This window comes from Mixophyes fleayi, chromosome 3 (genome assembly GCF_038048845.1).
Source record: "Mixophyes fleayi isolate aMixFle1 chromosome 3, aMixFle1.hap1, whole genome shotgun sequence".
NCBI lineage: Eukaryota > Metazoa > Chordata > Amphibia > Anura > Limnodynastidae > Mixophyes > Mixophyes fleayi.
In genome coordinates, this window is record NC_134404.1 from 164,981,740 (window position 1) to 165,006,962 (window position 25,223).

The 25,223-nt window shown below is 42.6% G+C and overlaps 1 protein-coding gene across 4 annotated transcripts in view; it reads left to right on the plus strand.

Moving 5' to 3' along the window:
* CYB5R4 (cytochrome b5 reductase 4) overlaps window positions 1-25,223 on the plus strand; it is a 205,057-nt gene that overhangs the window by 21,305 nt on the left and 158,529 nt on the right. For all 4 annotated transcript variants that reach the window (XM_075202708.1, XM_075202709.1, XM_075202712.1 and 1 more), the window contains exon 2: window positions 7,047-7,200. In XM_075202708.1, coding sequence (XP_075058809.1) covers window positions 7,047-7,200 — 154 coding nt within the window. The remainder of the gene's footprint in view (window positions 1-7,046; window positions 7,201-25,223) is intronic.

The following is a 25,223-nucleotide window of genomic DNA, read 5'->3' on the forward strand; positions in this document are numbered from 1 at the left end:
TTCTTTTGTTCCAGGATTTTCCTTGTTTTTACTTTTTCTAGGACATTCTATTTTTGTGAAGGAGAATGGAGGACGGAGGAGAGTTCTGGGACCGATACGGATGAAATAGAGGCCGAAGAAAAGTTAATAGAATATCCTGAGCAGCCCATTATCAAACTTGGTCCAGGGGTTATGAAAAGGTCTGCTAGCTCAGGAACTCGGAGGCAGTGTGAGGGGCTATTGTCTGATGAGTATTGTATCTGCAAGTTCTGCAACTCCCTAGTTGACGAGAGATGCATCCAACGATGCCAGTCCCCCAGTACTCTGAATATAGGCGGGCATCCTTTGGAGGATTATCACTCCCTGGTGGGTAAGGTGCTAAACCAAACTGAATGTTGGGTGTGCTCTCACGTGCCTCAAGGGCAGCATAACATAGGACTAGTGCCATTCCCTTTAAACATATCCGAAGTACTCGAATTAAGGGGTGGGAGGCCCATAGAAGGGAGGTACAATAACACTAGGTCCCCTAGTCTGACGCTTCGACAATACTCCATAGGCAGATCTTTGCTGTGCCTAAACATATCCCATGCAAAGCGCCTGGAGATTTGGGAGGCTGACCTATCAGATCAGACAATGGCTCGCCACACTCATTTTAGAGAGAGACTCACAAGGTCACTACTAGGCAGGAATGCTGATGGAAGTCACAAGTTAGGGCGTCTAACCAAACATAAGAAGGTATCTATTGGAAAAGTCTCTACAGATAAATGTGAAAATATCATTAATGCCGACACGTGTCTAGAGCAGATGGAGACACTAGGCATGGGTAGTTTTATCAAAACTCTGTGTGATATAATTCATGGGCATACTGTTCCTTATGTTCTCCCTGATGATGTGTATTTTGTTTGTGGAAGGAAAGCTTATTCCTGGGTGACTCCGAGTTCCAAGGGCTTGTGTTTCTTAGCTAAACTGGTTCCTGAAATCATGACTATTACTCATGAAGAAATGGTAGATATTCACAAGACTACATCACCACCATACATACACACACAGTATGAACACCGTGGCAAGAGAAATATGATCCCTGGTGAGGAACCCATAGCTACAAAATTGGTTAGTGAAACTGCTGGTTTCCAAGTTATGGTTGCTCTAGATCTCACCAGGACCGCTCGGGGAACATTAAACTTTAAATATATCCAAGACCTAGCTAAATTAATAGATAATATCACCGAGATGTATGATGACACTTTCAGGTATACTGGAAGGGAGCTACAAGCGTACAAGAAGGAGTTGGTGCAACATAGACTGGTACTAAATTATCTCACCTCTATTACTGGTGGGTACTGTGTGACACTGGCCACCCAGTTCGGTGTCAAATGTTGCACGTACATTACTAATAATACGGACGACCCTAAAGAGGTTATAGACCGGAAGATGGATGAAATTTTGCAGCTGAAATAGGAATTTCGAAAGAGCCATAATTCTTCATTATATGAGGTCGGGGAAAAGGTGGCGGGTTGGTTCTCATGGTTGAACCCAGCAAAATGGTTCTCCGGTCTGGGGGAGTGCGTACAGGAAATGATTGCGAGTGTAGGTAAGCTCCTTCTCCTTATACTGGGTGTCATCTTAGCAATTGGTTTAGTTGTCAAATGTGTTCCTACTGTGTTGAAGTGTGGAAAACGGTCTCATAAGAGTAACACTGAGAAAGAGACTGAAAGGGTGGTACCAGATACCGAGATCATGGTCTGTGGAGAAGTATTGTACAATCCTGAACTTGAAACGGTGATTGGGTGATAGTTTATTACACTATCAAAGGGTGGAACTGTCGGTCAGCAAATTGGATAAAGTCATTTCAATTAAAGTCTAGCAAACTTGGTTGTCTTTGTCTGAAAAGATGCGTACGGTACGCTATGACGTATGAGGGCACGCTACGGCGTGAAAGGGCGTACGCATCCACTACACGTGGCAGCAACAGTAATGGGTCTTTTACCATACATTCGTACAAACACGCATACTTATAAAATAGTACACATTAATGGTAATTGCAACACATAGTCAGTTATGTCGAAATATAGTAGTATTTATATGTTATATCAGAGTTACATGCATATTAGTGAAATACACGGAATGGGTTAAAGGAATAACATCATGAGTGGTATCATAATGAACCTTATTACATATCCTACTGTTTGGTTCACTCTGCGAGGGAATCGCAGAGTGCATACGCAAGTTATGAATGATAGGGAATTATGAACTACTTAAGACTAAGGAATCCGGGCGGGAAGAGCAGAGCATACCCCCTGCAGAGATGACCCCCTCCTTTGGATTCCTTAGGATGAACCAGCCAATGATTGACGACCCCTTGGACATTCCTGAGACCCGGACCAATAGATGCAAGCTATACCATCTTCATTGTATTACTGTATTTGATTGTGTATATAAGCAGCAGCTTGTGATCCAGAGTGCAGACATCTTGTCCCCAGACTTCAGGATTGAATGACTGCACTGGATCCAGAGCGCCTGCGATAAGTAACGGCTGTATTTACTATTACTTCGCTTGAGCATATTATTCCACTTATTGCGAATAAATCTTTGTGCTTTGGAAACACAAATCGAGGTTCGACAATCGTTATTGGTTAGCGACAGTACGCACATAACAATATATATATATATATATATATATATATATATATATATATATATATATATATATATATATATATATATATCTATATCATTTAATAAAAATAGAGATATAAAACAACACAATATAAGATTGCTTGTGGCCAGTATCTGGTTTCACCCTGTAGCCCAATGACAAATTATATATGTATATATATATATATATATATATATATATATATATCTCTAAAAAAAAATTTTTTAATCCTATAATACAATATTTATATATAATCAGACAGCTCTGCATACCCTGCAGGCTCACCAGAAATGGAGTCTTTTGTCTACAAATAAAAACACTACATAACATTGCTGTTGGCCAGTATCTGAGGCTATTTTACTATTAAATATTATAAATAGCCTTTACAAGCCCTACCGTGCCCCAGGGAAGCGCGCCATTGAAGTATTGCCGGGAGATATACGCAAGGGAGGAGCTGCTGTGACCGCGCGTGCGCAGCAGCTCCATTTCGCCGACGGGGAGATGTACAGCAGCCGCGGCGCTGTCAAAGAAGCGTCCGCGGCTGCTGTACAGAAAAAATATTTGGTATGTTTAAAACAGGCAGTTTGACTGAATCGCCTGGCGTGTCAGTCAAACTGCCTCCGCGTGTCACGAGTGACACGCGTGTCATAGGTTAGCCATCACGGGTCTAGTGTGATCTCTGTATCTTCTGCTATACAAGCCCCCCCCTCCTCCCTCCCATCCTATTTCAGACACTTCCACTATATGGCTTATATAGATTCTTAATAGCCACAGTTTCTTTTAAGGCCACATTTTTATTATATCTGCCACTGTGGTCCCACTATGCAATACCCCAAATTATTTTTAAGGTTTATTTATGCTTTACAATAATCAACAGTACTAACTGCATTGCTCCCTAAAATATTTGATCAGCGCTATTGTACAGAGAGCTTGAATACATAAACATTTTTCATAAATGGTGGGAGATTCCTAAGCTAGTTGGGTGGAGTAGGATTAATTTTAGCAATATGTTGAGTCCTTTAATATTGTGATCTTTGAATATTTGTTTTTTTTCTCTTTAAAATATCCTTGTAATATTAACCTTAAATGTGGATAAAGGCACTTGTCTGTCTCAATTGGATTTTATGAATTATGGAAGTTTTCGGTTAAACCTTCCCCATGCCATTATCAATAGTAAATGCCAGAGTTGTCCATTGTCTAATCCTATGACTTCACAAGTGAAGCGCTGTAAATACTTTCCAGATGTACTGTGTGTGTGTGTGTGTATATATGTATATATATATATATATATATGTATATATGTATATATATATGTATGTATATATATATGTATGTATATGTGTATATATATATATATATATATATATATATATATATATATATATATATATATATACAGACAGACATATGTATTCTATATTAAAAGAAAAAAAATGCATAGGATCCCCAACCGGATACTTCACACATGGGCTTACACAGTGGCAGCTCCCTCCAGCAACTCTGTACTCCTCTGTGTTCACCATCCACCTGTGACTAAGACAGTCCCTATAACAGCTGAGCTACATTGGGAAGCACAGATCAGTGCAAGTTAGGTGATTGTAGCTACTGGAGAGCCAGAGAGATGGAAAGGAATACATTCTAGCAATACTGGAGCTCATAAGAATTTTTTCTCCACTCTAAGGGGTATATTTATTAAATTGCGGATTTGAAAAATTGGAGATGTTGCCTATAGCAACCAATCAGATTCTAGTTGCCATTTATTTAGTACATTCTAGAAAATGACAGCTAGAATCTGGTTGCTATAGGTAACATATCCACTTTTTCAAACCCGCAGTTTAGTATATATACTCTTTAAGTGTTTTTTACTGCTGTTTGCTTCCGAGGATTTAAGACTGTTTTAACCAGTACATAGAAATGTGACACTGCTTAAAACCTAAGAACCTTTTTCTATAATGGGACACGCAAAGCTACGAATTTCTTCTTTGAGAAACACGCAATTCAAATTTCCTAGGAGGACTTTTCACTTGTATTCCATTAAATTTGAAAGACCTTTTTTCACAGCTTTTAATCATCTGCAGCACTCTGCAGTAAGTCAGTTATTGCATTAAGCCTAATTGACTGCACCCCAGGGGTTATCAATCAGTGGGACACATACCACATGTTACAAGGAAACTGGTAATGGTCTTGTAGATGGTAGTTTCCCTGTACCCCCTGATATCTACCATGATAGGAACTGTCTAACACACTCATTCTATTTTTAAAAAAACAAAGGGAACATGAATGTGGAATGTAAAAATTCTATAGTCTAGTGAATATCCATGAATATTTGCATCTTCTTGCAGAATTGTTGTCACATTGTATTGTTACTGTATCCAAACATGTTTTTATTAAGATTGCCTTGCTTATTATTACTACAATATTTCTTTCTTCCTCTTATACACAATCAATGTGTTCCCTTTTTACATTTGTGCGCTCAGACATATTACTGATATTTTCCATTTGTGTCTATGAGGAAGGGATACTGCTTGTTTCATCAGAGTAGCACAACAACATCAACACTAATTAGGCAGCAGCACTAAGAGGACTATATTTATTTTACTATAATCAGAGATTTTGAATAGTTAACATACCAAAGTAAAATTAAATGGTATAACGATATATAAATATATTTAGGGTAAAAGCAAAGTGAAATGGGGGTGGGGCTGAATGATTCATCCTCGCTCCACCCCCTGCTGTTAGACTGAAATTAGCAAAGATCAGCAGGGGACGGGGCCTAACATCACGATTTGCATGACCACGCCCCCATGAAGGATCCTTCTCCCGGACAGCTTGCTGAATAAGTCGGCAAGTGTGATCTAGAGTGAAGTCAATATTCAGACTGTGTGAGGTCAGTGAATGTACTTTATAAATCCATTTTCCCTTTTCCATTAATATATTTGAAATAATGTCCTCTCCTCTCAAAAATGTCTTAGTGACAATAACTGATCAGAGTACATGGTCTTGATTGTGTGAAGTGCTGAAATGGTCAGCTAGACTAAGTGGTCACTCCTTTCATAATGATCCTGCGTTGTTTCTGAGGGATGTTTATGGTTTAAATCGCCTCAAAGATGTGCAAGCAAAAATGACCAACGATTTCTGTTCAGAAATTGCTGGTGTTTTGCACAGAAACACACCTAGGAATCATGCAGCTAATTGAATCTGCCCTTTGTGTAAGTACAGTAGTTGTGTGGTCAGTCTGCAGTTGATTTTTTTTAGTGTTCCTTGTCTGAACCATTGTATATCTGTAGTCTTGTATTTTTAGTGTATTGGTATCTTAAGATATTTCCAAGTTGTCCCTATTTAGAGGTTTTTAGAGCTGTTAATTAGTGTTTTTGCCTGGATGATTGCTGAAAAGTGGTTATTTACATCTGAGTTGCTTTCTGTTTTTTTGTGGTAAATATGCAGGCTTTTTAATTTTTTGTGTTGATGGGTTTTGTTGTGATTTGTGTGTTGTCTTTATGTGCAATCTCTGTAGCATCAGTCCCTTTATTGTAATTTGTGGCTTTTGTATGAAGTTGGGCTTTTTGATTGCCCTATTGGTGCTTATTTTTTTGTGAGACCAACAATCACTGTAGTTTATTTTATAGGATTGCATGTCCCTAAGAAAATTACCTTCAATTCCATCTAAATTATTTTTCCTGTTTTCCTGTAAATGTGTGTAGTCCTCCATGCTTTGTAATGATTTTAGCATAGCCTGTGGGTTCACTTTTCATTTTGATCTTATTCAGATGCTTATTTTGTTTTTCTTTCTCCATAAGTGCATAAGAAAACTAATCTAATATTTGATTACAATTTTGTGATATCAGTAATTTCAAGGTTATAGTTGATATTCGGCTCGACTCGCTCCTCTCGCAAGCGCTTCCTGGTTGCAAGGGACATCCTCCATGTCAAATGACAGAATGTCCAATGTGTTTTGTCATTGGTTGACTCCTTCAAGGATGTATAATCGACAAGGGGATTTGCTATTTGCACTGAACAGCAATTTTTATTCACCATTAGCCTCTTTATATTGTGTACAAAAAACGGAATATAAAACCGAATATTCAGAGAAAGGACAAAGATTTAAACGGTGCCCTCAATCTCAGCTGGAAACAAAATGTAAACAAAGTGATTAAATAATGATTTTTCTTTTAATATTGTCTGTTAGAGGAGTGAGTCACCAGTTGCTCTGGTTCACTTACACTTATGAGAGACAGAATTAACTGTCTTTGTAAGGCATCTTTACTGCCTGATGTACATCAAACATATTCTAAAATCTTGGTGTATTACTATGGAGTACAAGTATCTGAGATTTTTTTGTTCTTCATTGCTTTGCGTGTTTTAAATAACTTTAAATTTTTAATATTGTTGGTGCAAACATTGTGTATTTCAGACCCCGTTAAAGCCTGGAAGGAGTCTTATGGATTGGATTAAAGTTAAAAGTAGTGGCAAAGACTTAACAGGTCTAAAGGGAAGGTTAATAGAAGTGACAGAAGAAGAACTTGCAAAGCACAATAAAAAGACAGACTGCTGGATATGTATTAGAGGTAGGACTATATGATAGATGTTTTAGATATGTGCATGAGCTGGAATTTATTGTGCATACCATTGTTGAAGTTTTAAAATGTCTATGGCATTGGTAAGCTTTTCTCGTACTATGTCTACCCCACTTGCCAGCTGGCCCTTTTGCACCACTATCCACCCTCTTTTCCACTATGTGAGAGGTATGTGATGGGACACGTTCTGATATCCACTAGGACAGCCATTGCACAATCATGAAAGCAACCGCTACCTCCCCCCCCCCTAATGAGTAAAATTATTTCCCAAGTGCACTACAGTAATGAGCTGGAGACTCTGTAGGTGATGTATTCTACTGCAATGGCATCACCACTGATGAAATGGCATAGCTGGCATGTCTATACGACAGAGGGAGTTGGCACCCCTTCTCACACTGACCCGCAAGTTGCCCCTACTGTCCTCTCTGGTTTGTAAGCATTTGTCTTCCAGAAGGTTTGATATGTAAGTTCCCATTCTTTCTTTTACTCGCTCACTCTCCTTTATAGTATTCTGTAGATAAACTAAGGGGTTTTGAGTTGTTGCTATATTGCTGCTACTTTGATATCATATTTAGGTACCCCCAGGCAAGGGATTAAGCTGATGTGATCAGCCGTTGTGTTCCTTCCCCACTATGTCCCTCCTTCCCTTCCTCTGTGATATGTGCTACCCTCTCCCCTTTTTTTCCCTATACATTTTGGATAGAGTTAATTTTGTTTTTGAAGTAGATGGCAAAGTCAAGAGTGAGGTGAGGAGGTGGCGGAAGACACAGTAGATAATTAATGTTGGTAAACACTTGTCAAGGTTTATTGGAAAGGGAGAAGATAAGAGATGTGAAATAGGTTTGTTTGGCAAGAGAGAGGGCAGAATAGTAGGAAGAAAGGATGAATTTAAAGTGGATGAAGTCAGCGATGGAGTGTGCTTTCCTCCATTGGAATTCAGAGGAGTGGAGCGCTCTTGGCTGAGAAGAGTAAGTGGGGAGTGCCACAGTTGAGGATTGGATTGGCGGGGATGAAGGGGAGTGGCTGGAGCTTCAGTATGAAGGGCAACAGAGTGTGGTGTTATCACAAGAGACAGCAGTGTTGGGACATGATGGAGAGGAAATGGTAGCAAGTAAGGATTCGAGGGAGGATGCAAAGATGGTGCAATGCTACTGGTGGGATGCAGTGTGCGAGCAACTTTGGGTGGAAGAGAGGGCAAGGGGTAGGAGACTATGCTCAGAGAGGGGGAAGACAGAATTGGAGAAGTCACAGAGATGACAGAAAACTAGGTCCAGGGAGTGACCATGATAGTGGGTGGCAGAAATTGTCCATTTGGAGAGGCCATAACAGGAAGTGAGAGTTAGGAGATTAGAGGCAGCAGTAGTGATAGGAGAGTTGGTAGTGATGTTAAAATCCCGAATGATAATAGTGGGAAGATCAGAAGAGAAGAAATGGGGAAAACCAGACAGCGAAGTTATCAAGAAATTGAGAGAAAGGGCCTGCGGGATGATAGATGACAGCAACACGAAGGTGGAAAGGGGAGAAGAGGCGGATGGCGTGAACTTCAAAGGAAGAAAAACGGGGGAGGAAACGCTGATGGTGTACCCAGGAGGCTGCATAACACCTACGCCCCCCCTTGGCGGTCCCCAGGATGGATAGTGTGAAAGGAGACCCCCATTGGAGAGTGCAGCAGGGGAAGCAGGATCAGAGGGCGTGATCCACGTTTCCGTAAGGGCCAGGAGACCAAAGGCATGGGAGAGAAAGAGGCCATTTATGGGAGTGAGTTTGTTGCAGACAGATCTTGCCTTCCAGAGTGCGCAGGACAGGGGAAGGTGAGTGTAAAGAAACGGGCATGGTGTATGGAACCAGTGTTGCAACCCCTTTTTCTTTTTTGTATAATCTATTTTTATTGAAGTGAAACAGCATATACATATGTATGCAACAGTATTAACACATAAATATGGTACTTAAAGCATTCCGTTGCACAACAACAATTGCAGATTCACCCAAAGTGGTGTATAACTGCTTAAACCTTCTTATAAAAGATAATAAAAGAAAGATATTAAGGGGGATAGAGAGATAGAAGGGGAAGGCTGGGAGGGAAGGCATGGGGGGGGGGAGTTGGGCCTCATACATTCCACTGAGCAAACAACACTGTGTCTTTAAACTCAATCCATTCCGACCACAGCACGTAGAATGCTCTATTTCTATCCTCTGCCGAATAAATTACTTCATCCATAGCCATATAAAAGTCTATTCGTGTAAACCATTCTTTTATAGTGGGGACTAACGGTGATCTCCAGTGGACCGGTATCACAGCCTTAGCAGCGCTATTAAGAAATTTTACCGAGGACTTTTTGTATTGAGAGACTGGCATATTAGTGTCGTTGAGTAGCCAAAATCTCGGGCAGTTTGGTAATTCAGTTCCCACAATTGATTTGGAGATGAGAATAACCGCATCCCAAAAAGGTCTGATTGCCGAGCATTCCCACCAAATATGTAAAGGGGTGCCCGAAGTTCCTCTACACCTCCAGCAGAGATCAGGGACCCCAGGGAACATCTTTGCCAAAAGACTGGGGCACCGGTACCACCGAGTTAATATTTTTTAGTGTGTTTCAACCACTCTTATACTAATTGAGCTGGCTTGAGTGCGCTGAAATATGCTTCCCCAGTCCGACTCAGATATGTCCATGTTTAACTCCCGCTTCCAGTCCCTGGTGAATTTGGGTAGCGCTTTGAATGAATGTACGATCAAAATCTTATATATAGATGATAAGGTGTGCCTAGGGCGCTGAGCCGCCGTACAAAGGGTCTCAAACTGCGTGCACGTCCTACCTGCCTCCTCATGGACTCCCCTAGAACCTGCAAAGTGTCTCAATTGAATATGCCTCCAAATTTCCACATTGGGTAGGCCCCATTTGGCCTGTAGATCAGCAAATGGTATGACTCCAGACCTGCCCACCAGCTGGCCGACACGGGTTATCCCCGCTTGGATCCAATGTTGGAAAGACTGTCTTGAGAGACCCGGGGGGAAGTCTGGATTGTCGAAAAGTGCCGTCAAGGGAGAGTGTTTTGTGGAAATGTTGGGAGTAGTTTGCAGCTTTGACCATCTAGCCAGGGTGGGGGAGATAGTCGGGTGTTTAATCGTGGGAAGAGAAGACTGCCATGGGACAAGATCAATAGCTGTATCTTATATATAATCTTCAATCCAAACCCATTGCCTGTCTCCTCCTCCTCTTGTCCAGTCAAGAACCCTGTTCAGCATAACAGCATCATAATATGTTGAAAAATGTGGCAGCTGAAGACCACCGTCATATTTGCGCTTATATAGTATGTCATGTTTGAAACGAGGTTTCCTGCCCCTCCAGACGAAATGTCTAATAGCCTTATGTAACTCATTGAACCATGAGGTGGGGACATGGATTGGGAGTGTGTGAAGGAGATATAGAACTCTCAGGAGTAGGTTCATTTTCACAATGTTAACTCTACCTGTCAGGGAAAAGTCCTTCTGAAGCCAGTCCCTTAAGTTAGAACGTATAGTTGCGGTAATGGGTAGGAAGTTATCCGTGTAAATCTTTGAGTTGTCTTTGTTTATGATCACCCCCAAATACTTAATATGTGTGGGGTGCCAGGCAAAGGGGAAAGCCAAGTTCAAGCCTTCAATTACGTTAGGTGGAGTGGAAATATTGAGAGCTACTGATTTTGAGAAATTAATTTTAAAATTAGATAACTCCAAAAACCCGGAATTCCGATACTAAACTCGGAATAGAGACAATTGGGTTCGTTAGGATAGCAGGAAGATCATCCGCGAAGAGTGCTAATTTAAATTCTCTATCTCCCATCCGGACTCCGGAGATATCCGGGTTTGCTCTAATTGACCGCGCGAGTGCCTCCATACATAAGATAAAAATCAAGGGAGAGAGGGGGCAGCCTTGTCTTGTTCCATGGGCTATATTAACGGGTTCTGATAGATCTCCATTAACCCTAACTCTGGCCGTCGGGTGTGTGTATAATGTTTGAATTCTTGCCAGTCCCACCGGCCCCAACCCCAAATGGCTAAGTGTCCCCTGCTTAAAATCCCAGTCGACTCTATCAAATGCCTTTTCCGCATCTGTGGATAGTAGGACGGTTGAATTGCTGGTAGAAGTGACATGCTGGATCAAATCAATTATTTTAGTGGTATTGTCACTTGCCTCATGCCCCGGAACAAATCCTACCTGATCTGAATGAATAATTTTAGGTAGAAGTGACTTCATTCTGTTTGCTATAAGTTTAGCGTATAATTTAATGTCCACATTAAGCAGAGATATAGGCCTATAGCTTGGACAAAGCGCTGGATCTTTCCCCTCTTTAGGCAATACTGTAATGTGGGCTGACAGAGAGTGATGTTAAAAGTGGGATTGGGCGGAGATCGCATTGAAGGCCTGAAGCATGAGTGGTATCAGTTTGGTTTTAAAGGTTTTGTAGTAAGATATTGTGAAACCGTCTAGACCAGGACTTTTCCCTGAGGGTGTCGTTTTGATTGCTTCCTCTAGTTCCTCAGATGTAAAAGGCGCCTCCAACATCTGTATGGTATCTATATCTAGTGTGGGAAACTGAACCCTCTCTAGGTAATTCGCTATGCGTTCTTGTTTAACAGAGCACTCTGCCGGCGATACCTTACTATTAAGATTATAAAGATTAGAATAATAGGAACGTCATGTCAGAGGAAGTAACGCATAGCTTCCCGGTTTCTGATTTAATGTGTGGTATATACAGCTGGGCTCTCTGAGTTCGCAGGGCTCGGGCCAAAAGTTTTCCCCGGTTTGTCCCCCCACTGATAGAACTTATTTCGGCATTTACGATAGTCCAGCTGTATCTTACCCAACATCAACCGATTGAGGGTCTTTCTCACTTCCGCTAATTCAGCCAGAGTTTCTGACTCTCTTGAAACTTTGTGTCTCATTTCAAGGGATTTAATTTTATCCAAGAGTAGATCTCGGTAAGCTATCTTTTGTTTTTTCATGAATGTGCCTAGCTGAATCATCTTTCCCCGAATAACACATTTATGAGCCTCCCATAGTGAGATTTTTGAAATGTCAGGGGTGTCGTTAAGTAGTATATAGTCATCCAGTGCTGTCTCGATTTGGGATTTACTATAGTTTTCCTGTATCAAGAGCTCGTTCAACCTCTACGTGAATGGCCTGTGGCCAGGTTGGGGTAATGAAAGGGACAGATATACCGGGGCGTGGTCCGACCAGGTGACCTGGCCTATTGTTGCTTCCCTTACCAGAGCTAGGGGATTGTGTGATAGAAAAAGGTAGTCCAGACGGGAATATGTGTTGTGTGGGTGGGAGAAAAAAGTGTAATCTCTTTCCGTGGGGTGTTTAAATCTCCATGTGTCGACCAGCTGGTGCCCATGCATGGTGCGTCTCACCTTGCGGTAAAGTCTGCCGGAATATCTAGTCATCCCTGATGAGGCATCTATGGCGGGATGGAGCACCCAGTTGAAGTCTCCTCCTAGAACAAGAATACCTTCCCTCAACGGGTCCACTTTATCCAAAATGGCTTCTAAGAAAACAGGTTGATTGTGATTAGGCGCATACAAAGTCACCAGGGTAAAGGACTGGTCAAAAATTTTGCAGGTCAGGGCTAGACCCCTACCAATTTGCAGTTTGTGAATTGCTATATCTTTGACCTGCAATCGTCTGGAAAGAAGGATGGCTACACCTAATGTCTTGCTATCAGGATTATTACTAGGGATGTGCACCGGCGACTTTTGAGGTCTCGTGTTTTGTGTTTTGGATCCGGATTTTTGTTATTTTTGAGGTTCGGATTTGTCTCGCAAAACACTTGACGAAAGGTCTCGGTTCGGATTTAAGGTTTTGGATTCGGATTTTTTTGCAAAAAAACATAAAAAGTTTAAAAATCAAGTTTTTGGGCTTATTTTCACTCCTAGGCTATTATTAACCTCAATAACATTCAATAACAAGCATTTCCACTAATTTACAGTGTATTCTGAACACCTCACAATATAGTTATTAGTCCAAAACGTTGCAACAAGGTATCTTTCTGGACTGCGTAGAGGAGTGGGTCACCACAATATATATTAAAAACCCTGAACTTTTATGATTCGCACCAATAAATGTACCTGGACTGCGTAGAGGAGTGGGTCACCACAATATATATTAAAAACCCTGAACTTTTATGAATCGCACCAATAAATGTACCTGGACTGCGTAGAGGAGTGGGTCACCACAATATATATAATAAGAAAACCATCAACTTGTTTGATTCGCACCAATAAATGTACCTGGACTGCGTAGAGGAGTGGGTCACCACAATATATTAAAAACCCTGAACTTTTATGAATCGCACCAATAAATGTACCTGGACTGCGTAGAGGAGTGGGTCACCACAATATATATTAAAAACCCTGAACTTTTATGATTCGCACCAATAAATGTACCTGGACTGCGTAGAGGAGTGGGTCACCACAATATCTTAAAAACCCAGAACTTTTATGAATCGCACCAATAAATGTACCTGGACTGCGTAGAGGAGTGGGTCACCACAATATATATTAAAAACCCTGAACTTTTATGAATCGCACCAATAAATGTACCTGGACTGCGTAGAGGAGTGGGTCACCACAATATCTTAAAAACCCTGAACTTTTATGAATCGCACCAATAAATGTACCTGGACTGCGTAGAGGAGTGGGCACTGGGCACCACAATAAAATATATAAAAAACCTTCAACAGATCTGCATTACACTACACATACGGCTGCTCCTCCATCCTCTCCATCATATACATGTTGGAGTTTTAGCGTGTGACAACCTCTTGTTTTTGATAATGTCAGTGCATTTTGAATATTTTTCAATTTGCCCCACACCACTGAATGTACTTTATCTATGATACGCATCTATCTATCTTGACTGCGTAGTGTGGTGGCCCCGGTACACAATTTGGTACCGAGGCCACAATATAATTAAAAAACCCTCCACGTGTCAGAATTCCACCAAACAAGTATCTGGACTGCATAGTGGGGTGGCCCCGGTACCCAATTTGATACTGGGGCCACAATACCTCCTCCAAACATGGTACAGACAATTCGTCATTGAGATCCCAGACAGACAGGGTCAAAGTGTTATTGTTTGACTTTGTAAACCCAAAAAACTGTCCCTGTTGCACATAGTAGTGCAATGAAGACTGACTTTTTCATTTAAAGGCACGATCTTTCAAGTGTAGTGTTTGTAAGTCTAAGTCATATTATACTTTTGGTAAAATTGGTTTATTTTGTTCCTCTTTATGGTAATTAGTAATAGAATTAAAGTATGAAATAGAATTAAAGTATGAAATAGAGTGGTATATAGAGTTGTAGTGTGGTATAGATAGAGTGGTCCACACAATATAATAATAATAAAACCCTCAACTGGTCTGAATTCCACCAAACAAGTATCTGGACTGCGTAGTGTGGTGGCCCCGGTACACAATTTGGTACCGAGGCCACAATATAATTAAAAAATTGGGCATCAACTGTCAACGTTGTTTAATATCTGATACACCTAAATATGGACTGCACAGTGGAGTGGCCCCGGTAGTAAATTTGGTGCCGGGGCCACAATACCTCCTCCAACTTCCAAGTGTAGTGTTTATAAAGACAGACAGCGTCGAAGTGTTATTAGTTGACTTTCTTAACCCTAAAATTGTCCCTGTTGCAAATATTCGTGCAATGGACAGTTACTTTTTTATTGAAAGACTCAAGCTTTCAAGTGTAGTGTTTATAAAATATAAACAACAATACAGTAGTTTTAGAGCACGTCAATACCTCTTGTTTTAAATTATGACACGGCATTTTACTTTTGGTTTAATTTCTTGTATTTTTTTAAATTTGGTTTTACTTTTTGAACATGGCAAACGACTGTTAATTGGTCATATAATGCAAAAAAAAAAAGGTCCAAGATGGAATTGTCCTTGGGCCCTCACACCCACCCTTATGTTGTTGAAATAGGACATGCACACTTTAACAAACCAATCATTTCAGCGACAGGGCCTACCAAACAACTTTGGCTGAAATGATTGGTTTGTTTGGGCCCCCACACCAAAAAAGCTATTCATCTCTCCCTGTACAGACTAAACAGGCTCTACTGAGGCAAGATGTCGTCCTCATCCTCAACCTCTGATTCCTCTCCCCCTACAGTGTGTACTTCCTCCTCATCACACATTATCAATTCGTCCCCGCTGGACTCCACAACCACAGGTCCCTCTGTAGTATCTGGAGGGCAGTGCTGTACTTCATTGAGGAATTGATTATTCATTTTTATAAACATCATTTTTTCAACGTTGTGAGGAAGCAACCTCCTTCGCCGCTCACTGACCAGGTTCCCCGCTGCACTAAAAACTCTTTCCGAGTACACACTGGAGGGGGGACAACTCAGGTAAAATAGAGCCAGTTTGTACAGGGGCTTCCAAACTGCCTTTTTTTCCTGCCAGTAACAATATGGACTGTCTGACATGTCTACTTGGATGGTGTCAGCAAAGTAATCATCCACAATTTTTTCTATTGTGACAGCATCCAATGCAGCGAGAGTAGACATGTCTGCAATGGTTGGCAGGTCCTTCAGTCCGGACCAGATGTTATCAGCATCCCCGCCAGTGCCTCTTTTGGGAAAACTGAGCTTTTTCCTCGCAGCCATAGATGTGGAAGAAAATGAGGGTGGAGCTGTTGGCATGTCACGGTCCTCTTCAGAGGACAATCTCCTGACCAGCAGGTCTTTGCACCGCTGTAGACTTGTGTCCGCCGGAAACAGAGACACAACATACGCTTTAAACCGAGGATCGAGCACGGTGGCCAGAATGTATTCCTCTGACTTTAAAAGAGTGACCACCCTCGGATCCTGGCAAAGCGTACGAAGGGCTACATCCACAAGAGCTACATGCTTGGTGTAATCGCAATGGCTTACCAGCTCCTCCCTCACTTTCTCCAGCTGCTTCTGCAACAGCCTGATCAGGGGAATGACCTGACTCAAGCTGGCAGTGTCGGAACTGACTTCTCGTGTGGCAAGTTCAAATGGCTGCAGAACCTTGCACAACACGGAAATCAGTCTCCACTGCGCTTGACTGAGGCGCATCCCCACTCCTTTGCCTATGTCGTAGGTGGCTGTGTAGGCCTGAATGGCCTTTTGCTGCTCCTCCATCCTCTGCAGCATATAGAGGGTGGAGTTCCAGCGCGTCACAACCTCTTGTTTGAGGTGATGGCAGGGCAGGTTCATGCTTTTTTGATGTGCCTCTAGTCTGCGGTAGGCACTGGCTGAATGCCGAAAGTGTCCAGCAATTTTGCGCGCCACCGCAAGCATCTCCTGCACACCCCTGTCACTCTTGAGGTAATGCTGCACCACCAAATTAATGGTGTGGGCAAAACATGGGACGTGCTGGAAATTGCCCATATTTAATGCCCGCACAATGTTACTGGCATTGTCTGACACCACAAATCCCCATGAGAGTCTAAGTGGGGTAAGCCACTGGGAGATAATTTCCCTCATTTTCTCTAATATGTTGTCAGCGTTGTGCCTCTTATTAAAGCCTGTAATGCACAATGTTGCCTGCCTTTGCATGAGCAGCCATTTTGTAGATGCTGCTACTGATGCAGCTGTTGCTGTTGCTGCGGAAGGGGATGCATCTACCCAGTGGGCTGTCACAGTCATATAGTCCTTCGTTTGCCCAGAACCACTTGTCCACATGTCCGTGGTTAAGTGGACAGTGGGTACAACCGCATTTTTAAGAGCACTGAGGACACTTGATCGTACTTCTCTGTACATTTTTGGTATCGCCTGCCTAGTGAAGTGGAATCTCGAGGGGATTTGGTACCGGGGACACAATACCTCCATCAACCCTCTAAATCCCACTCCACTGATGGCGGACACCGGGCGCACGTCTAACACCAACATTGCAGTTACAGCCGCAGTTATACGCTTTGCAATAGGGTGACTACTATCGTATTTTGTGGTCATGGCAAACGACTGTTGGACGGTCAATTGTTTTGTGAAAGACTTAGCGGTCTTACGACTTCCCCTCTGGGAAGATGACCGACTAACAGCAGCAACAGCAGCAGTGGCAGTAGTAGGCGTACCGCTGCAGGATTCCTCGGATGAATCCCGTATTGAGGAGGACTCAGTCTGGCTGCTGACTTGGGCTGCAGGACTGAATCTGATGGAGATTGTGGAGGAAGTTGACGAGGAGGGTGTTGCTGGTGTGTATCCAACTGGACCACGGGATTTAGGTGTCCCTGTACCGGTGAGGGTCCTAGCCCCAGTTCCTGAACTAACCACTGAACTATGAAGGTTATTCAGGTGACGTATAAGGGAGGATGTTCCTAGGTGGGCAAGATCCTTACCCCTGCTTATTTGAGCTTTACATAAGCTACATATGGCCATACATTGGTTGTCTGGATTTGGATAAAAATAACTCCAGACCGAAGAGGTGCATTTTTTGGTCTTCTGACCAGGCATGACGATGGGCTTTTTCATCCCATGGACATCAGCTGTTTCCCCCCCTGGTGCCTCATTTACAATAACCACATCACCATCCTCATCATCAAGTTCCTCCACAGCGCCAGCTACATCATCAATAGCCTCCTCCCGAGCCACCTCTTCCCGTACAGTGATGGGAAGGTCAGGCTTGACAACCACCAACATCCTTGGACTCGCCTTGTGGATTTGTGATAATTTCTCTTTAGAAGGCAGAGTTGTTTGCTGTTTTGTTGCTGACAGCATAACTCTCTTCAATTTTTTGTAGGGGGGGGGAGGAGGAGGAGGGCTAAGATCCGTGGGTGAAGCTGAACCACTAGTCATGAACACGGGCCAGGGCCTAAGCCGTTCCTTGCCACTCCGTGTCGTAAATGGCATATTGGCAACTTTACGTTTCTCCTCAGATGATTTAAAGTTTCTCTTTTTGCTACTTTTTCTTAACTTGGGCTTTTTGGATTTTACATGCCCGGTACTACGAGATTGGGCATCGGGCTTGGAAGACGACGTTGATGGCATTTCATCGTCTATGTCATGACTAGTGGCAGCAGCTTCAGCATTAGGAGGAAGTGGGTCTTGATCTTTCCCTACTTTATCCTCCAAATTTTTGGTCTCCATTATATGTAGCACAAGATACTGCAGAATGTGTGAACTTGGTAATATTGCAGTACCAATGGACTTATACTGCTGGATTGGTTTTGCAAATTTGGTTATAATTATTATATTTTTTTTTTTTTTAAATTTTTTATTTTTTTTTACTTTTTTTTTATTTTTAAAAAACTTGGGAATAGTGGGGAAATAACTATGCCCTTAGAAGCACAGAGCACAGGACACAGCACCACTGGACTGAACAGGACACGGCACAGGACCCAGCAGCACTACGGAACTCAGCAGGACAGAGCACAGGACACAGCACCACTGGACTGATACTGCAGAATGTGTAAACTTTGTAATATTGCAGTACCACTGGACTTTTACTGCTGAATGTGTGAACTTGGTAATATTGCAGTACCAATGGGCTTATACTGCAGGATTGGTTGTGCAAATTTTGTGGTAATTAAAAAAAATTAAAGTAGTTTTTGGTATTTTTTAAAAAAACTTTTTTTTATTTTTTTAAACACAGGGGAATATTGGGGAAATAACTATGCCCTTAGAAGCACAGAGCACAGGACACAGCACCACTGGACTGAACAGGACACAGCACAGGACCAAGCAGCACCACTGACCTCAGAAGGACAGAGCACAGCACACAGCACCACTGGACTGATACTGCAGAACACAGCACAGCACAGCACAGCACAGAACTAAACAGCACAGAACTAAACAGCACAGAGGACCACCTAACACACCCTCCCTCTACCCTGATCAATGCCCGAGTGAAGATGGCGGCGACTAGCGGGGAATTTATAGGATCCGAGTATCGCGAGATCCGACAACGGGATTATGAGTCAGAGCCTCAGTTTCACTTTTGAATTTGGCGCCAATACCCGGATCTGTCTCGGATCCGACTCGGATCCGCAACGTTCGGGTGGGCTCGGATTTCATAAATCCGAGTGCGCTCATCCCTAATTATTACACGTGAAGATGTGTGGATAATGTTGACTGCGAAGGCGAGGCTCAGAACCCTGCTTAAAATGTGTCTCTTGTAAGAAGGCCACATCTATCTTTGTTGCTATGAGATCCCTTAGAAGCCTAGATCTCTTCTCTGGTATATTAAGACCCTTAACATTAAGAGTCATACATTTAAGTTTATCCCTTGTCATCTAAGTGGAACATAGGACATATATTGGCATGATAGCTGCTCTATGGGATACGTGCCCGTGTAGCCCAGATATGTGGTGGTGGAATATAATGAGAAGAGGATAAAAGGGGGTTGGGAAGGAGGGACATGGTGAAGAAAATTGCATATGACAATAACATTTGAAAATAATATTTAGATACTTTGAACAGAAATATCAGCCCGCTCCGGGGAAACATGAGAGGCCGTAGACCTCTCAAGCCTCGGAAAAAACTCTTGCGGGTCGGGGGGTACTGGGGGGATTCAATGTCAGTGACAACTTTGTATAACAATTCTTCTGTACTGCTATTTAAGCTTATTAGTGAGGAAAAATGTAACCTAACATATCTAAGACTGAAACAGGTGGTCAAAACATAGGCAAGGACCAAAACAATCATAACTTTGCAAATATTCTAACTAAAGGCGTTCTGCAAGGAGCGACCTCTCCCCCTCCACCCAACTCCCCTCAAAGAAGGCAATAAAAAACAAAAACCCAGAAAGTATCAGAACACTTAACCAAGCTGGCTCGGGAAACAGACCACATATAGCTGTTAGTTCTTTTCTGTGGTTTTCTGACCCTTCTCCTCATGATGGAGCACTTCCAACCTGTGGAAACAGATACAGGAAAGAGAGAGGAGGGGGGAAGGGGTACGGTGGAAGGGAGAGACAAGAGAACATGGAGAACAAATAACTTGTCTGCAAGGCGTCTTTACTGTGTCCATTGTATAGAAACAAAAGGCAGCAAGCAATTCAGGTCTTCTTGGGTCATCTCCCTGTAGCATTTAGACTCTTGAGACTGTTATTAGTTGGTCAAGTGCCGTCTGGACTTGGCTGACTTTGGCGCTTTTGAGGGCCCTTCCTCCATCAGCGTCATGCGTGAAAAGGACTCTTGCCATTCTGGAAGTGTAACTTTTGGGATACCCAGTGATGAGCAGAAATCCGAAAGGCCTGATGGTTCCACCAGAGCAGCCGATTTCCCTTCGGGGACCACCTGCAGCTGGAAGGGAAAGCCCCAGCGATACGTAATATTATTCTTCCGTAGTTCTTCTGTAAGGGGCTTTAGCATCCGCCTTTGCTGGAGCGTGTGCCATGATAAGTCCTGAAAGACCTGAATCTCATGACTGTTAAATTGGAGGCCATCCAGGCTTCGCAACTTCCGCACAATCTCATATTTTTGTGTGAAATAATGCAAGCGGCAAATTACATCTTTGGATCTTTCTGAAGGAGCCCCTCGTGGACGCAATGCCCTATGTGCTCTATCAAAGGTAATGACATTCTCCGGCGGCATCCATAGTATTTCGTTGAATATTTTCGTGGGGGCGCCCACCAGACCTTGTACGGGGACATCCTCAGGCAAGCCCCTTATCCTCAGGTTATTTCTGCGACCTCGATTGTCCATATCATCCATCTTGTAGTGTAGCCACTGTAAGGCCTTTCCCTGGGCTGATACTGTGGATTGGAGGGTGGTATAGCGGCTTTCTTCTGCCTCCTTGCTCTCCTCCAAAGCCACCAGCCGGTGACCCATGTGCGCCAGGTCTGCTTGGAGAGTAGCCACCTCGTGGCGGACCGCCTCCTTCAACCTGGTCTCCAACATCTCGAAATCCTTCTTGGAAGGGACCTCTTGTTTGGTTGGCAGGGTCCGGAGCATGCCCATAATCTGGGATAGTTCTAGCTGATCTTTGGCGGGAGGGGCCCCAGCAGTCTGAGACACAGCTACTGGGGAATCAGGTGTGGATGCCCGAGAATGGCTAGTGGATGACGCCATGTCGCTTGCTTCTAATCCAGTTGGAGATTTCAGAAAAGCACGTAGATTCGAGCGTTGAGGTGTAGCCGCAGGTTGTTTAGAAGCTTTCTTGGTGGAACCTCTCTTATCCTTGCCCATCTGGGCCTCCAACACGCACACTTTGCAGGTTACAAAGACTGATCTTCCTCAGCAGTACTGTAGCGAATAGATGAGTCGTCACTAGACCCGTCCCCCCATTTGAGGCCTAGACAGCCATGTCAGGTGCAGGAATATAAGAGGTGTGTTTGAGCCGACATAGCAAAAATTGCCAAGGAACCCTCAACATCCATATATCCACTAGACCGCCATGGCAACAGAAACTGGATAATGATCACTCCTAACTCCGAGGCTTATATCTCAGCTATCGTGGTGAAGTTTGCAAAGGCTGTGACATTGTTATGTGCAAATATCTGAGGTACAGAGTCTGTCCTGCAATTTGTTCAGATCACCACGTGGCATCAGTCTGCCAGGCTTCCTGCAGACAGGCTATTACATATATTTGTCAGACACTTCTCACCTGAGCTCTTCTCCTCTGAGGGAGATAGGTGGCTGAAGGGTTAATTCCAGGAGTTACCCCGTTTCTGCCTGTGAGCCTTGGTGTGCAGGAGGGGAGTAACTGCCTCTTCTCCTATATTCAGCCCCTTGTAATAGGTCCGGCATCCGCGAACCGGAAGTGGCAGCCCGATTACCGGAAGTGGCCTCCTGTGCTCTCCCGTGAGTCGCTGACCACCAGACAGGTATGTAACCATCCAGGGAGGGGGTACGCTGTGTTACCCCCCTCGCGAGTGACCCGTTTAGGGCTGGAAAAGATGTTTGTGTTGCCAGAGTCTCCTCCACGGGGGGGGGGGGGTTCCGCAAAACCGCCTCCAGGACCCCAACGATGGCCCCCACTGCGGTGACAGTGACATCCTTCTGTACTGGGCACTCTCAGCGGGAACCAGGGCACCAGCTATAACTCGGAGGGAGTCCCCAAAGGCACGAATTCCAAAGCACAGGGAGAGAGCTCCGCTCAGCGTGTCCTCCCGAGATGGCGTCCAGACCACGCCCCCGCAACCCCTTTTTCTAATCCATACTCAGACTGCACTTTTTAGCCCTGTTATCTGGAAGTATCAGTGATGAAACTGTAACATCTCCTTGGAAAAGCACTTCAGGGGTTGAATTCCACCTACACAGTAATTAAGTTACCATTTTTATTTCTGTTTGCTCCCTATTGTCCACTAGTGAGCTTTACAGACACCAAGGAGCAAGACCTTTTGCAACTCCCCTGGGCAGGCAGTTCCCAAGGTGGGATTAAGACGGGATAAAAGAGGCTAGCCTGGAAACAGAGAGAGTGACTGACTTTGGCCAAGAGGTGGAACTCGCTGGATTTATTTGAACTGAGTTCCTCACTTTTTGGTCCTGCTGTTGTTAAGGGAGCCGTGCAGTATTTAATCCTGTTCTGCAGAATAAATCATCCTTCTATTTGTCCCTCTAATACTGTGTCTGAGTGATTTGGGAATCGCGTATCTTCACAATGAGTAAGAGGAAGAATGGGAATAAGGTTGGCGGGATTGGATTTTTTGTCTGGACAGGGTGATATGTGGTGGAGATGGGGGGGGGGGACAGCGGACTAAGGGGATAGGCTTGGGTCTGTAGTATGGATTAATGATGTGGGGAGCCATGTGGGGGATGGTGGAGGATGTGTTGAATGGAGACTAAAAGGGTACAGGATATGCAGTAATTGAGACCTTGCAGAGTCATGAAATATAAGAGAGGGCCAAGGTCCAGTCCAAATCCAGTTCAGACTCCTTTACAACTCCTCATACAATGAATTTGATAGAAGACTGAAACAGCAGTTGCAGGGTGAGGGAAGGGCCGTCAATTAAAACAGCAGGCTGCTTAAACAGAGGGGATATTGCAGTGAAATAAACTGACGATAAAACAAACTTTTCTTGACGTGAAAAGAAAATAAGTTAAGAATTCAAAACAAAGTTCTTGAGATGTGAAGCTTGCAGCCAGGGATGGATGGATGGATGGAAACATCAGTTGTAAAATATGGAGTTGCAGGTGAATGCTTAATGTTATCCCCATGTAGCTGTGTTTTCTGGTAGAATATTTCCCTCCTGTTCTCCAATTGTTCCAAGTTTTGTGTAAATTTTGCTTTGCTATACAAATCTGTGTATGCACTTGTAAAAAATAGAGCCTGTGCCAGCCAGTGTGTATTTGTTCAATAAGTGAATTAATCCCCACTAATGGCACAATACAAGACGGTCGGAAATTATTAGGCAAACTGTTAATTAAATATCAAATAACAAAAGCACGTCAGATCAGTTGGATTATGACCTCCTGTAGCAGTAGTACTGGGTAGCATGTTCTTCTCAATTTTAACTCCGGAATAACTCCAAATTAAGTTTATATAATTCTCATTCACTTGAAACTAACACACTTCGATCTAGACACACTTATTAATGTAGCCACCCTGGTTTGCAACCATAGTACACTGATTGATTATATATGGTTAAACACATCTGACCAGTAACATCAAGCCCCATTAACTCCCAGCACAGGCTAGCAATAAAAAATGTAAACTAAACTATCTGAATGTTTTTTTAATACATGGTATGCTGTTATTTTCACTGCTTGTTTAACACTGATGCACAGGCAATAACAAACGCATCTGCAAATTATACCTTTATAGTCTTAAATATATATTCATCCTATATTTCTTTAACATCCTATTGCTTTAATATATTTGTTGTCTCTCCTAATCTTCCTTGATTGCTTGGTAGTAGCTTTCTGAGATTAGCAGGACAATTTAAATACATGTCGTACTTTTGGTGAACACAAGGTGTCTCTCATTGCTTCCAAGCAGCGAAAAATTAATTTGCCCATTGCTGAACTTCGGTGTTTTTTGTGTAATATGTAAAACAAATATATTAGTGACAAATAGGTTTCAGACAAAAACAAGTCAAAAGCAGTAAGTAATAGAAATTGAACGTAGCATCTTTTCGAGAGCTGTGAGTGCTGCTGTGATTTCTTGAGGCACTGTCAAGGTCTTTGTTATTGAAGGCAGTGTCTGGTGTTTTTATTTTTTGTGTACTGATGAAAAGAAAACAAGAACAAAAAGAAAATATATAAAATGTATCTACTTGTATTCCTGAACAGATAATTTCATGTACGGAACGAAAACATAATATCCCTCAGGACAGACAAACATTTGCCATTAAGTGGTGCCTGCAAGCTTTGAACATTTAAATAAAGCCACAGTGTAAATGTTAGTCGTGACATAGTAAGTTGTTTCAAAATGGAAAAACAAACAATTAAGGGAGTTCAAGTCACAGAAAATGTGTGAAGACTGCAAGTTTCCAGTTCATTGTTTATGTGAGTCTTTTAAGGTATATGTTCTATCTCTTGTGTGCTCATATACAGAGCACTGAAATTTTGTCGTTCAATAAAGTTAACAAATTAAAGTATGATCTGAGCAAATGACGCAAAGACACGTGGATTTAGTAGAGGCTTGTTGGAGGTTGCATGTCTGTACCAGGAATATTGTTATATCTATAAAAACAAATCTAGAAATCTATAGAAAAAACATGCTTTGGAAAATTTCTATGGTTGACAGTCCTGAAAGGAACACATCTAATGAGCAAGCACAGCTGGGAATTACATCCGAAATCATGTTTCATTATACACAGAACTTTGTGAATTATTTGCATCATTTGACATGTGCTGAAGGTCAAGTTGAAGAAATAGGTAGAATAATTGAAAAATGACATTTTATAAAAATATGTGAAATTGAATGTTGGTTGTCAAGCGGTACTAACTTGCTGGCAGTTTCTATGGGTGTTGAGGTATTGAAGAAAAAGGCATGCATTTGACCTTGCTGATTTTCTAAGAATTTCATAGTACACTTAGAGAAAATTATTATTCTCTTCAATGCTCCACATAAAAGCCCTGAATCTCTTAATGGGTAGTCTAAATAGCATTT